Source organism: Excalfactoria chinensis, chromosome 1 (assembly GCF_039878825.1).
Source record: "Excalfactoria chinensis isolate bCotChi1 chromosome 1, bCotChi1.hap2, whole genome shotgun sequence".
NCBI classification, from domain to species: domain Eukaryota; kingdom Metazoa; phylum Chordata; class Aves; order Galliformes; family Phasianidae; genus Excalfactoria; species Excalfactoria chinensis.
In genome coordinates this window covers 79,263,637-79,279,039 of record NC_092825.1, presented here as the reverse complement: position 1 = coordinate 79,279,039, position 15,403 = coordinate 79,263,637, and the positions used below count along the sequence as shown (strand labels likewise).

The 15,403-nt window shown below is 42.3% G+C and overlaps 1 protein-coding gene across 1 annotated transcript; it reads right to left on the bottom strand.

Moving 5' to 3' along the window:
• Positions 1 to 1,247: 1,247 nt before the first annotated feature.
• LOC140252429 (cell surface glycoprotein CD200 receptor 1-B-like) lies at positions 1,248 to 11,665 on the bottom strand. The gene is made up of 5 exons (XM_072337142.1): positions 11,662 to 11,665; positions 10,974 to 11,354; positions 9,759 to 10,007; positions 8,968 to 9,067; positions 1,248 to 1,329 (listed from the first exon to the last, which is right to left on the bottom strand). The coding sequence occupies exons 1-5, from the start codon at positions 11,663 to 11,665 to the stop codon at positions 1,248 to 1,250; spliced, it is 816 nt and encodes a 271-aa protein (XP_072193243.1).
• Between the last annotated feature and the right edge of the window lie 3,738 nt (positions 11,666 to 15,403).

The window sequence follows — 15,403 nt, the reverse complement described above, 5'->3', positions numbered from 1 at the left end:
TGATAAAAGAGGTGCTGGCTTTCTTTTCTCTCATGCTCTGCCTGATCACTCACAAGAGTGCAGTGAGGTTGCTGCTTTAATGTAGGGCTGTGAGGAACTGGTGGAGAATGATCACTGCACCTCCTCTGTGGCATTTGTGGAATTCTGGCCTATCCTAGCAGTGATACTTGGCTGTAGTGTTGCTTGGCCTCATAAAGTTGAATGAGATGCAAATATGCCTGCTGGTGAGGTGTATTCTGATAAATGCATGTGAAGATCAACTGATTTGAATCATTTGAGTGCTTTCCACTGTGATTGGTTTGTTCAACTGAGAAAACTCACTCACTAGTGTTGAGTACAAACGTGAGCTGGGTCAGTGTGGTTTTCTGTGCTAAAACCTCTCGTAGCTTTAATACAAATTGCTTACCATGAGCCAATAGCAGCAAAGAGACATTTGAAACGAAGTCCCTTCTGATGCCTATGGTTTATTTGCTAGTCTTTCCTGCTTTGCTGGATTAAAATGATTCACTGACTGAAGTAACTGTGCACAAATATTCTACACAGAAATCCATGCTTATGTTCAGTCTTAAGTTGTACAGGCTTAACAAGAGATTTTCTGATGCTAAATTCCACAAGTTTTTTGTACAGAGCAATAGTGATGGAATATATAACTCCTCTTCCCCTGATAACTGCTTTCAGCTTGTCTCAGCTGAACTCAGAAGCTTTCTGCCAGAGTAAATACATTCTGCCTAATGGAACTGTGGCTTGTTAGAAAAAGAAAATTGAGAAATTGTTAAGATCCATTTATGAATGGAGTCTTCTGAATGAAATGCACACTGTCCACTAATGTCTGGAAGGTGTAGACAAACAAATTCCATTAGGATAGCAGGTACACATTTATTTTCTCATAGCTCTACCCAAAGGTAAACACTTGCTGTACACTCATATTTTCCTACAGTCCTGATTTTATGGAGGGAGATTCCAACTGACTCTCTCAGAAGAGGACAGGTTTGGTGTTCTCTGACGTAAAGGAAAATGTTACTATCCCTACTCCAGTAAAATCTGGGGTAAAAATCCATATTTTTCTTTCAGGATAAATAAATAAATAATGATTCCCATTAAGAATTGCAATTAAAATAAGTAGGAATAGGAGAAAATTACTTACTTTTTTGTGTAGAAGCCGTTGTTTCCTTTATTGCTGAAGACGAGTGTGAGGAAATGCCTGGATCTGAAGAAGAGAAAAATACAGATCCAATTAAAATAAGCTCCTAGATTCTGGAGTTACTTGCCAATTTCAGGTGCTTCAAGTCCTGGAGGTTGTACCATTCTTCAGAGGAGTATCGGAAATGACTGCAAGCACAGAGCATAACTCACCCAGGAGTGCATTTACCAGCACAACGCCAGGTGTCAAATGAATACAATACCTCAGTGATGTGACATGAGCAGGCATGCAGAATAATTAAGCTTCTGCGCAATTGCAAGGGAATCAAGGGAGAACCTGTCTTGTCCTCCAGCCTTTTAGCTGAAGGCACAGAACTGTGTGCAGGCAATTCTAAGCCCCAGCTGTGCTGTTTGCCTCCAAAGTCTCTTCCTCAAGTTGTTTGTTCTCTCTTTCAAATGTAGCCATTATTCATACATTCCCATGTGAATACACTTCTTGCTGTACCTTCAGATATTTTTTCTGTTTGGTTTTTTTCATATCTTGTTGCATGAGAGTACACAGACATGCTAATATTCTTTCTGATGTGCTTGTTGTGTGTACAACCAAGGTAATAGTTCTAAAATACACAATCCGCTCTTTCATCACCATCTCTTGTGTTGAGCAAACAGTAGCATTTAACTTCTAGGGTGAAAGGAGAGTTTTCACTGAGCCAAAACAGCACTTGATTCATTGTGCAGATTTCCTGTGCATCTTTCCTTTTTATATTGCTGGGCTTCAGTCAAGATGCAGACTTCTACATGTTGATTTAAATATGGAATGCTGAGGCTTTTGGGCTCAAGTAAATCGAAATATTCGCAAATTCAACATCCACCGTAAATATATTCTCAGCTCTGCCCTTAATGCACAATTTCTCTGTGGTCTCTTAGCACTGTGTTGTTTTTTGTTGCTGTTATTGTTGCTGTGTTTAATTTTGTTTGAACTCTGGATGGATTTGCAGTCCATGAATATCTGCTTTATCTGATGCCTGCAGTCTTTGTGTGAGGACAGAGCACCGTGATAGATGTATAAGCATAGCTGAGAAAACCACAGCACACACACAGCTATTCTCCTCCTAAAATGGGAGCCATCAAACTACTAAATATGTGGATTTGGGTGGTTTTAGGATTTTCTTTTGTTTGGTTTGTCATTTGGCAATCATGGTGACGAGTGTTGTCCTAACCAGTGAGAGCAATTGTGTCAGTGTATTCACTGTCCTAACCCAGAAAGTGTTTGTCCTTCTAGGTGATGTCCAGTTCTGGTATGCCTTGTAAAGGTGTCTTGGTTGCTGTGCCTTGCCCTGTGTCTTGATGGGCTGAGCAGCTACTTGGATCTGCCATCTGCTTCAAACCAGATTCCCATCCTCAGCCTGGTGTGTGAGGAAGATGCACAAGTTTATGCACTGTGTTTCTTTGAGTAGGTTCAGCTGTGAGCTTGCCATCACAGTGTTCTCCTTTAAAATCTACCTGAACTGTTTTGAAGACTGCCTTCAAGACCCAGGGGAAATATCAAATTATACCAATCACCAAAAAGCCCCATAAAAGTGACCAGTACGTGTTGGTTTGATGTTTGGAAACTCTTCATTGGAGATGGCTGTCCTCCTAAGAAAAGCTAAACATTTCCTAAGCTGATCTCTGCCTCTTCCTTCCCACACATTTTCACCTCCAAAAAACAAATGAGAACAACAAAGTAAACAGAAAATAACCCCACCATCAGAAGCTCACATCCTTCTCTGTTTCCTTCCCCCAACCCAGCCCAGCAGCGGAGCCGATGCTTTCTCTGCTGCTGTGTTGCTGTCCAGCATCATGACAAGGAAATCTGGGGAGCAGACGCCTGCCTGGTCCCATTTTTTGTGTAATTCCTGCAGTGAATCTTCTTCTGTGCTTTTTCCGTTCAAGCTGCTGTCTAATGTGGATGTGCTACCTAGGCATGAGTCTGACAGCAAAGACAAATGGCTGCATGTTCCCCTGACCTCCAGCATTAATAGCTACGTACTAATGAAGGTAGTCAGCCTTGGTCCTTGCTGGACCTTCACAGAACCAAGCCTCCTGTGCTGATAGTCTGGGAAAGCATGTGGAAATAGATAACAGTGACTGTGGCTTCTGCTTGTCCCTTCTTTGCAAACAACTGGGTGAGTATATATTTTGCATTAGACGTTAGGGGATGGGAGGAAACATGTTCTTCCTCTAGTAATGACAAGGTGTTATCAGTATCCAGGCATGATCCCAGTTTATTCCTCTCTCAAAATAATATCAGCTGATATTTTTTCTTTACAATGTGGTCTTTTGCCAATGCCTGAACACATCCAAAGACGGAATAAGTAACAACAGGGCTTTTAAAACTGCTTTTGGAGAAAGCAGATGTTCCAGATAGAGGAGCCTCTGAATAGCAGAATTAAGTAGAAATGTCTGTTGTTCGTTCATCTTTAGACACAAGAAGAGCTCCTTTAACTTAGTCATGCCTTCCCTCACAGTCTGCTCTGGAGTTTCATTGCCACTTTAAAGAGAAATTGCCTCCAACTGGAACACAGCATCACTTTCACACTGGAACACCATCAACGTTTGAGAGAACCAAGCAGCCTCCGCTTCACTTGCCCTGTCCCCTCCCTGGCTGTTGCTCACCACTGCAGCAGTACTTCCTCCCTTATGGCAATCTTGGGGTAGATCAGACAGGTTGCATGAGTCATAGCACGCAGAAGAAAAGCAGGGTGTTCTACAGGTTGCCGTGAGAGCTTGTCTGGGAGACGGGCGTGGGTTTGTATCCTCATACAGAGCTTTAGAAATACTCGTGGAACTGAGAACACCTTTCATTCTCCCAGTGTTCCATTAACCGTGCTGAAACAGGATTAGCAGGGACAAGAGGAGAATTGTGCTAGCGATTTAGTACTAGCAATATGGAAGTGCTACACATGGCGATGCTGGAGAGCTCTCAGAGTTCTGCAAGTGAACAGGATGTGAGACAGCTTTATGTGATACTTCGGGATAGGCTCACCAAGCAACAAAAAAAAGGGTCTCTGGTCAGTTTGCGGTCTCAGTAGCGCGTCTGTGCTGCAGAAGAAATGATACTTAGAGCAGTTACTTCTTTCTTACGGGTAAAGGTACTGTGAGAAAAGTTCGTGTGATTTCTGAATTTGTTAGAACTGCTTCTTCTTCTTTTTACGTATAAGAACAATAACTTAAAACTAGTGTATTAAAAACCAATGACAATAAAAAAAGGCAAGAAATCTTTTCTTGCCGAAGCTCATTGAGTCGTGAACATGCCAAAGAGAAGATCTGGCATCTGGTGAGATAAAGGACAAAACATTCCAGGTCATTCCAATAACTGCCCAGGAGATGAGACTGAAACTCAGAATGTAGAAAGCTTGGGTAGCTTTAGTCTCAGTCCAGCAGAAGGATTTGTGATGGCTTTGAGAATAAATAGACCAAGGAATGGTGGCAAGGTTGATCATATCATCCTGTGGATTCTACTGTAACAGTTTGATCTCTTTCACCTCTGAAGGAGGACGGAGAGACTCTGAGCTGTTTGAATGGGAACTGCAGTAAAGAATGCTATTTATTTTTCTTTCTGGCAAAAGTCAAACACCATATGCTAGCCCCAAACAATACAGCAAGTCTCAGATTCACATCTTGCATGCTGCTGCTGACACTGGTGGTATATTGCTAACCTAGGAGATAACTTTGTTGGCATCTCTGAAACGTTGAGTTGTCTTACAGTTGATGAAGAGAGAGAAGAAAAAAGAAGAGTCTTATCTGTGTATCGTTTGTCTGTAATTTACTTAGTAAACGTCAAGCAGAGTTGTAGCTCTGCAGGTTGTCTTACGGTAAAATACAACCATTGGTGGAGCAGCTGTGTGTCCGCATGTGAGTTTGTATGTACACATCCGCAGTGCTTGTTTGGATGCCTCAGAAAAGCAGTTTAGCTGAGTACTACTTGCATGCAGTCAGTTGATGCGCACTGTGGAAACTTACCAGGATAACTACAAATATCAGAGTCAGTGTGGTTTTCTGCTGGCTTTTGATAAGGCAGTTAGGTTACCACAATGAATTAGCAGTAACTTGGTTAGCAGTGCAGTGTGTTTATTCTTCTCTTGTCCCTGAGTTCATTTGCATTGTGTGTCGGTTGTGCAAAGTTCAAGTTCTCCGGTGACCAAACAGCCGTATGTGACAGCAGATGGTCACAATGGGGCTGTGTCTGTGAGCATGGAATGGAATCATCGACTGTGTTCATCGACTGCCATGGCCAGAAACAGGAAGTGATTTACAGCTGCACCAGAAAAAGGCGAGGAGAAGCAAGGTAGTGGTAAATAAACTAGTGATTTCAGTTAGGAAGTGGAGGCCAAGCTAGTTTGCTATTCAAAGAAAAAACAATACATCTTCCAAGGTAATAGGATTAATGGTCAAGCAGTTATGTGTCTTGAAATGCTTTATACCTATTTTCATCTGTCTAGATGTACTCGGTATGCCTGACACCAAGGGAAGGCCAGGGACAGCCCCACCTGAGGAGCTGCAATGCTGGACCTGTTGCTCACCAATGAAAGTGAGCTGATTGGTGACATCGAGATTGGAAGCTGCTGGGGCTGAAATGACCACGCGGCGTTGGAGTTCACACTTTTGAGGGACATCAGATAGACAAAGAGTAAAATCAGGGAGATTTAGATGTAGATTTAGAAGTAACTTGTTGAAGAGCCAGCTTCCAGCTCAATCAGGCAGTTAATCAACAAAATCCTCTGGGACTGATGCCCCCTCCCACTGTAAGCAGAGATCATGTTTGTGACAACCTGAGGAACCTGAACATCTGTAAGTCCATTGGTCCCAATGAGATGCATCCCAGAGTCCTAAGGAAACTGGCTAACACAGTCACCAAGCCGCTCTTGATATCAAGAGTCAGGTGAAGTCCCTGGTGACTGAGAAAAAGGCAACGTCACAATCATTTTTAAGAAGAATAGAAGAGATGACCCAGGGAACTACTGACCTGCCAGCCTTACCTCAGCACAGTGGAAGATCATGGAGTAGATCCTCCTGGCAGCTATTCTAAGGTATGTGGAAGAGAGGAAGGTAATCTGGGATAACCAGCATGGATACACCAAGAGCAAGTCCTGCCTGACCAATCTGGTTGCTTTTATGATTTCATAACTGCATCAGAGGACAAGGGGTGAGCCACTGCCATCTATCTGGACTTCAGTACGGCCACTCAACCCTTCAGCAGAGTCTGTGGTGACAGGACAAGGCAAGATGGTTTCAAACTAAAAGAGAAGAGATGTAGACTGGATATGAGGAAAACGTTTTTTTACAGCAAGGGTAGTGAAGCACTAGAACGAGTTGCTCAGAGAAGTGGTAGATGCCCTGTCTCTGGAGACATTCTAGGTCAGGCTGGATGGGGCTCTGAGCAACCTGATCTAGCTGTAGGTGTCCCTCTTCATTGCAGGGAGTTGGACTCAAATGCTTTTATGACTTTATTTTCTATGCATCACTGGTTGTGGAAGTGTATTATCATCTGGAAGATGACACACAAGGACTCTTTTGTGATAGAGCCAGTAGGATGTGTTTAAAAAAACTGCTGCAGATATCAGAGATCTGTGGGCTGCAGCTCTCTTTTATGCAAAGAGGTAAAGGAGAGTGTCAAGCTTAGATCTCAGGACTGTAATATCTTTGATGCCTCAGATGGCAGTAACTACTCAAGGTCATATATTCTCTATCCTCTTTGTTGTTGTTTTTGTTGCTTGTGGTGATAAGTCATTTTCATAATGAAATACCAAATTCTTCCAGTGAAAATAATAGATTTGCTCAAATTTAGCTTCAGTCCTGCATAGCCATCTTGGGAAAGCTGCTATTGTTAGTATGCAAGAAAATTTCTTCTGATTTATCTGAGCCAGTCAAATAGGATACTTGAATACTAGGGTAGGATACTGTGTACTTAAAACTGAGTGACTTCCTTTTATACAACATGAATTATTTTCCAATTGTTTATTTGCATGGGTGTTGGCATCCATGGTTGCTTTAGAGAGAAAGAAAAAGCTGACAAAGGTCAGGTGGGATCTGCCCTGCAAGCTATATTTCTGCACAGTTACACTGGATGCTTCGCGGATGTTTGCTTCATCTGCCTGAATGCTTTGACACTGTGATTCGCTGTGGCATCTCACATTGCTGACTGAAGCATATAGGGAGTTTCTTTCATCTCTGCTCAGGTGCTGAGTTAGAAATAGCCCTGGATGGCTACGCACATGGGATATGCTTTGGCTTTTATGGGTTCCTCTTCTTTCTGGAAAACAAGACATCAGTACCATAAATGTGAGGACTAGGATTTTTTGAGGAATGCAGTTCTGGGCTCTAGGAATGTAAGAACAGAATTCCTCCTATTTATTACTTTTGGAGGGGAATTTCAGAAACATGAGGCTTTATATCTGTAACCTCATGTGAGAATACTTTAGTTCTGTCTCTGCATTACTTGTTTGTGCTGTAACTCTGGACAGCAGTAGCACCTTGTGGCAGAGAGGCTAGCTCTGATAACTGACCATGCTGCCAGATTGCTGCCAGAACTCTGGAACAGTTACAGCCTGATTCTGATCTTGTGCAATACTTCCTGCATTTCTGCATTGGCCCTGCCTTCCTTACTTTTGTTTGAGAAAGACAAGATTGTCCAAAAGTGTGTATCCAACCTCCAGAAGATACTTTGTTGTCATTTAATCTTCATAGCCCAGAAATCCTGTTTTTTTCTATCCGATCGATGGAACTGAACAGACCGTTCCTTTTGTATTTTTGCTACTGGAAAAGTATGGAAGCAAGAGGTGGGGTCTCTGGCACCAATGAATGAATTCTAAGAGCAGCTGTGAAGATACAGACCTCCAATGAAGCTGCGTGAGCATGTGCTGAGCTGGCTCACTTGTGACAGATTCTGAGATGACTGCACGTGATGTGAAATAGCACCAGAAGCCCTCGTAAACGTCTCTAGGTGTGACCAAAGGGGATTTGCATGTATCACATCCTGCACATACCTTGCATAACAGAATATGCAGAGGTGAAGAACAGCCAAAAGGAAAAAGGAGGCCAGCAGACAAGCAAGGCTGATGACACAGTGAAGAAACCATGCAATGTGGTCTAAAGTGAAACAGTTACTTTAGGTACACCTCACAAACCATCTACTACGTGCCTGTAGCAGGATCGAACCTTCTAGAATATATTCTTTGCTGTGTACTTCTGAATAAGACTAACTCCAGCCTTCTTTTTGGAAAGGAAGAGTACCATGTTTATCTTCTTGCCTAGAAAGAGCGCTTTTCAATTCTGACAGCACAAACATTAACGTTCCCCACACCAACAAATTTTCACTGGAAACTTCAGCTCAGCTGCATGGTTCCTGCTGCAGTCATGCAACTGCCATTGATGTCCTAGTGCAGGAACAGAGGGCTAAACAGGACACTGAACAGACAAAGGGAAGCTGAACGAGAGAGAGACCGACGACCGACAGGCTCTCACAGTACCTGAAGTATGGATTTACTCTGCCAGTTTCCTGACAGAATAAAGAGTTTCCATTCAATGTAGCATGCAATATAATGAGTATCCCTTGCCAACATCTAACCATCTATGGTTTCTACTCAGTGCCATTATTCAGTGAAGATGTGTGCAGTGCACAATTACTGCAGCAGAAAGTCAAAAAATTTGATATGGTTCATTCACACACAGTAGTTACCCTGAGCAGCACAGAGTGACAGAATCATTTGATTTCAAGACACGAGCAGTATTTAAAGCTTTCTGCTAACACCAGACAAGTTTTCCTTAGCCCCACATTGTACATACCTGTAACCATGAAGCTTTAAATAGTAAATGGCAGCTTCAAAGGTGATGATCATCAGGAAACCAACAAAGATGGCTATACATGGTATAAGGTGTCTGTGTGCTAAACACAATGAATTAGTCTTAGTTGTGTCTTCTTACTGCTCTGTTTCTTTAATATTTCAGTGTAAGCATAAAGCTGCTTTAGCACATGCATTTTCAGTGTGCTTGTAAAATAGAATCCTCTTTAGCAAAAGGGAAAGTCATTAATGAAAGCTATCTGAGAAACAACAGTGTAGTTTGTGTCAGATACAAAACAGAAGGCCCAAATTCCGCAGTGAACCACTCACGACATGTCTGCACTATGAGCCTCTCACAAGGACTCAGCATATCTCCGTGTTGTGATTCATAACTCAGAATGAAGATATTTATTTGTTTCTGCTAACCATTTGGTATTTGGTCTCTGTCTTACCATGATCCAAGCAGGAAATCATTTGCATCTGAACAGATTTTACTGGCGATCTGGTTCCACATGGTTATTTTAACAGTAAGAGCATGTCTGCTCTGAGGCTGCTTCCTACAGCGTTCCAACTACCAAAAGAACACTAATGCATCACTGTACTTCCCTCATAGGGAAAAAAAACACTTAGAAATAGTGCCTGGAACACAAACTCACAAAGTTAATGACCAAAAGTGCTATGGGATGGCACTTGTCTTTGTAGAATTTCACTGTAGGTGTCTGGAGCTGTAGAGCAAGAATGTGAACAGGGGGCTAAACAGGACTTTGAACACTGAGCACACAAAAGGATGCTTACATGGGAAGCAGGCTATGGACTTGGTCTCGTTCAGAGTTACATGGGACACAGTGCAGGTAGGATTCTTCCCACTGGTGCTATGTGCTGTGAACCTGCTGAGAACAGTCACTGTCCCGTTATCGTGGCTGTCTGCTCTGGGTGTGGAGTTGCTCTCTGGGACCCACCAGATCTCAGCAGCTGGCTTCACTGTCTCTGCCTCGCACACAGGGTTCCCATGGTCATCGCAGTACAGAGCCATCCTTGGGGAAACTGCAAAGTACCAGGAAGGGGGGAGATGCATGTGCATTGCTGCAAAGGGATAGTTTTATCAACTACCCAAAAAGAGCATAGCAAGAAGAGGAGAGGTGGAAGTGCCATCTCATCACAGCAGTGTGTTCCAAAGTCACAGGAGACAAGGATGGTGTATCTTTTTTCATTTTGGACAGTTCTCCTGCTGTAAGGGAAACTGTTGATCACAGCCTGAACCCCTGATTAACCACCTGAGGCAAGCGACGAGTCAGCTGCAGGAGCACAGGTGAAGGTAATTCAGCTGTGCTCCCGGAAGGGGTGGAGCCAGACTCCACCTCTCCCAGATCCTATTTACAAGCTGACCACCACTAAGGTAGCATCTCTTTCTGGAGATTGCTCCTTTGTGGAGTCCTTGTGGTGTGCCTTGACATTGGTGAGCACCTACCTTGAAGGTGTCAGTGTTGGTGACTCCTTTTGCTTAGTTACCCTCTAGCTGTTTGTTTCCATCTATATTTGTACTATTCCAACCATACAATACCATACTTGTATTATTTCCACCGTCCACCTGCATTTGAGTGAAATTCCATGGCCACGTGCCCTGAGAGAAGGTATCCCTGGACATGGAGGTTGGCAATTCACTACAATACAGGGCTGAATTAGACTTGTCCCAAGCAGTTATTACTGAGTGACTGCAGCATAACAGTGTGCTCATTCAGAATCCTTTGTTAGAGTACTGAATATTGCTTCACGCTCATCACTTATAACTTTACAGGGAAGGAAGAAGCAACAGAAGGAAAGAGAGTTTTGTCAAATAAGGGAAGAGAAGAAGCTGAATTATTCTGAATGACATACATGACCATTCATTCCTATGAGAAAGCTCCACTTCTTCCTGCACACTTCTTCCAGTGCACAAGGAGAGGAGCTTTGTATGCCCAGGCCTGGACACAGTCCTCTGCAGAACAGTGAAATGAGGAAGGCAACCCTTACCTAGCACAGTCAGGTGATAATGGCAGTCGAAATTCCCATCTGCATTCATCACTTCACAGGTGTAATTTCCCTCATCAGCCGTTCCTACTTGCTGTATCACAAGTGCCTGATCCCAGTCTGGTCTGGATCTCCAGTTTATTCTGTCACTGCAGTTGATTCTTTCTGTCTTGTTACCCTTCAAGTATGCCAAGCTGCACTGGCCTCCAGTCTTGGGATTTATTTTCCATGTTACCATAGTTATATTTGTTTTGTTATAGCAGGTCATCACAGCGTTTTGACCCAGGTTTGCTGACACTCTGTCAATTCCTGGAGGAGACAAGGAAAGAGAAAGATGTATGAAAAGGTGCTCTAGGATGTCACGTGTGGCCTCAGAGTTCTGGTCTGTGCTTCACACAGATATGTCAGCCATGCTACATTCTGGATTGAGGCCTTGTCTTTGTTTATCCAGATGTTGTCTGTCATCTGCTGTTGCAGTTGTGGATTGTGAAACCAGTGGGCTATTACAGTCTGCTCTATCAACATATTTCCCAGTGGGACATGTTCGTTGAGAGAGATACTGGAAGAAAATCATGCTCCAGCTTATTGGTTTTATCAGATCAACAACTTATTCAGATGTATTCAACTTTTTGCTCGTTGCTTAAACATTTGTAGTGTAGCATTCATTTAGTAGTTCCCTGCCTCTTGTTACCCATGTGCCTCTGTGCTCTCTGTCAAATTCTGTATAGTTGCCGCTTTTCCAGGTTTGGAGCCAACTTTGTCTTTGCTTTTGTCACTTGGATCAGATTCTCTACTGGCAGTCTTTTGTCAGAAAGCCTTTGATTTCTACTGTTCCAATGGGCAGCAAGGATACAAACTGATCTAGTTTTCCTTTTTCTGGAGGAACAGATAGCCCATTTTCTTAAGGTACTGTCTACCGTCATGAGAAGTACAGTAAACATGTTTATCTATTTTCCTCAACTGAACACGTTTTTTATCCTCTTTTTAGACATCTAAAATTTGGGATCTTAAAATGAACAATTTTGCAGGTAGCACAGCATCATGAAATGACCTGAAACACTCTATGTCAGACAAATACCCTGTTGAGTAAAGACGTGAGCTGGGTCAGTGTGGTTTTCTGTGCTTAAACCTCTCATAGCTTTAATACAGATTGCTTACCATGAGCAAATAGCAGCAAAGAGACATTTGAAATGAAGTCCCTTCTGATGCCTATGGTTTATTTGCTAGTCTTTCCTGCTTTGCTGGATTAAAATGATTTGTTGACTGAAGTAACTGTGCACAAATATTCTACACAGAAATCCATGTCTATGTTCAGTCTTAAGTTGTACAGGCTTAACAAGAGATTTTCTGATGCTAAATTCCACAAGTTTTTTGTACAGAGCAATAGTGATGGAATATATAACTCTTCTTCCCCTGATAACTGCTTTCAGCTTGTCTCAGCTGAACTCAGAAGCTTTCTGCCAGAGTAAATACATTCTGCCTAATGGAACTGTGGCTTGTTAGAAAAAGAAAATTGAGAAATTGATAAGATCCATTCATGAATGGAGTCTTCTGAATGAAATGCACACTGTCCATTAATGTCTGGAAGGTGCAGACAAACAAATTCCATTAGGATAGCAGGTACACATTTATTTTCTCATAGCTCTACCCAAAGGCAAACACTTGCTGTACACTAATATTTTCCTACAGTCCTGATTTTATGGAGGGACATTCCAACCGAATCTCCCTGAAGAGGACAGGTTTGGTGTTCTCTGACGTAAAGGAAAATGTTACTATCCCTACTCCAGTAAAATCTGGGGTAAAAATCCATATTTTTCTTTCAGGATAAATAAATAAATAATGATTCCCATTAAGAAGTGCAATTAAAATAAGTAGGAATAGGAGAAAATTACTTACTTTCTTGTGTATTAGCCATTGTTTCCTTTATTGCTGCAGATGAGTGTGAGGAATTGCCTGGATCTGAAGAAGAGAAAAATACAGATCCAATTAAAATTAGCTCCTAGATTCTGGAGTTACTTGCCAATTTCAGGTGCTTCAAGTCCTGGAGGCTGTCCCATTCTTCAGAGGAGTATCGGAAATGACTGCAAACACAAAGCATAACTCACCCAGGAGTGCATTCACCAGCACAACGCCAGGTGTCAAATGAATACAATACCTCACTGCTGTGACATGAGCAGGCATGCAGAATAATTAAGCATCTGCTCAAATGCGAGGGAATCAAGGGAGAACCTGTCTTGTCCTCCAGTCTTTTAGCTGAAGGCACAGAACTGTGTGCAGGCAATTCTAAGCCCCAGCTGTGCTGTTTGCCTCCAAAGTCTCTTCCTCAAGTTGTTACTGCTCTTTTTCAAATGTAGCAATTTTTCATACATTCCCATGTGAATACACTTCTTGCTGTACCTTCAGATATTTTTTCTGTTTGGTTTTTTTCATATCTTGTTGCATGAGAGTACACAGACATGCTAATATTCTTTCTGATGTGCTTGTTGTGTGTACAACCAAGGTAATAGTTCTAAAATACACAATCCGCTCTTTCATCACCATCTCTTGTGTTGAGCAAACTAGCATTTAACTTCTAGGGTGAAAGGAGAGTTTACACTGAGCCAAAACAGCACGTGATTCATTGTGCAGATTTCCTGTGCATCTTTCCTTTTTATATTGCTGGGCTTCAGTCAAGATGCAGACTTCTACATGTCGAATTTAAATATGGAATGCTGAGGCTTTTGGTCTCAAGCAAATCAAAATATTCACGAATTCAGCATCCACTGTAAATATATTCTCAGCTCTGCCCTTGGTGCGGACTTCCTCTCCAGTCTCTTAGCACTGTGTTGTTTTTTGTTGTTGCTGTTATTGTTGCTGTGTTTAATTTTGTTTGAACTCTGGATGGATATGCAGTCCATGAATATCTGCTTTTACCCTCTAGCTATTTGTTTCCATCTATATTTGTACTATTCCAACTGTACAATACCATACTTGTATTATTTCCACCATACACCTGCATTTGAGTGAAATACCATGGCCACCTGCCCTGAGAGAAGGTATCCCTGGACATGGAGGTAGGCAATTCACTACAATACAGGGCAGAATTAGACTTGTCCCAAGCAGCCATTAGTGAGTGACTGCAGCATAACAGTGTGCTCATTCAGAATCCTTTGTTAGAGTACTGAAAATTGCTTCACACTCATCACTTATAACTCTACAGGGGAGGAAGAAGCAACAGAAGGAAAGAGAGTTTTGTCAGATAAGGAAAGAGAAGAGACTGAATTATTCTGAATGAAATACGTGACCATTCATTCCCATGAGAAAGCTCCACTTCTTCCTGCACACTTCTTCCAGTGCACAAGGAGAGGAGCTTTGTATGCCCAGGCCTGGACACAGTCCTCTGCAGAACAGTGAAATGAGGAAGGTGACCCTTACCTAGCACAGTCAGGTGATAATGGATGTGGAAATTCCCATCCACATTTACCACTTCACAGGTGTAATTTCCCTCATCAGCCCTTCCTACTTGCTGTATCACAAGTGCCTGATCCCAGTCTGGTCTGGATCTCCAGTTTATTCTGTTACTGCAGTTGATTTTTTCTGCCTTGTGACCCCTCAAGTATATCAGGCTGCACTGGCCTCCAGTCTTGAGGTTTATTTTCCATGTTACCATAGTAACATCTGTTTTGTTATAGCAGGTCATCACAGCGTTTTGACCCAGGTTTGCTGACACTCTGTCAATTCCTGGAGGAGACAAGGAAAGAGAAAGATGTATGAAAAGGTGCTCTAGGATGTCACGTGTGGCCTCAGAGTTCTGGTCTGTGCTTCACATGGAAATGTCAGCCATGCTACATTCTGGAGTGAGGCCTTGTCTTTGTTTGTCCAGAAGTTGTCTGTCATCTGCTGTTGCAGTTGTGGATTGTGAAACCAGTGGGCTATTACAGTCTGCTCTATCAACATATTTCCCAGTGGGACATGTTCGTTGAGAGAGATACTGGAAGAAAATCGTGCTCCAGCTTATTGGTTTTATCAGATCAACAACTTATTCAGATGTATTCAACTTTTTGCTCGTTGCTTAAACATTTGTAGTGTAGCATTCATTTAGTAGTTCCCTGCCTCTTGTTACCCATGTGCCTCTGTGCTCTCTGTCAAATTCTGTATAGTTGCCGCTTTTCCAGGTTTGGAGCCAACTTTGTCTTTGCTTTTGTCACTTGGATCAGATTCTCTACTGGCAGTCTTTTGTCAGAAAGCCTTTGATTTCTACTGTTCCAATGGGCAGCAAGGATACAAACTGATCTAGATTTCCTTCTTCTGGAGGAAGAGATAGCCCATTTTCTTAAGGTACTGTCTACCATCATGAGAAGTACAGTAAACATGTTTATCTATTTTCCTCAACTGAACAAGTTTTTTATCCTCTTTTTAGACATCTAAAATTTGGGATCTTAAAATGAACAATT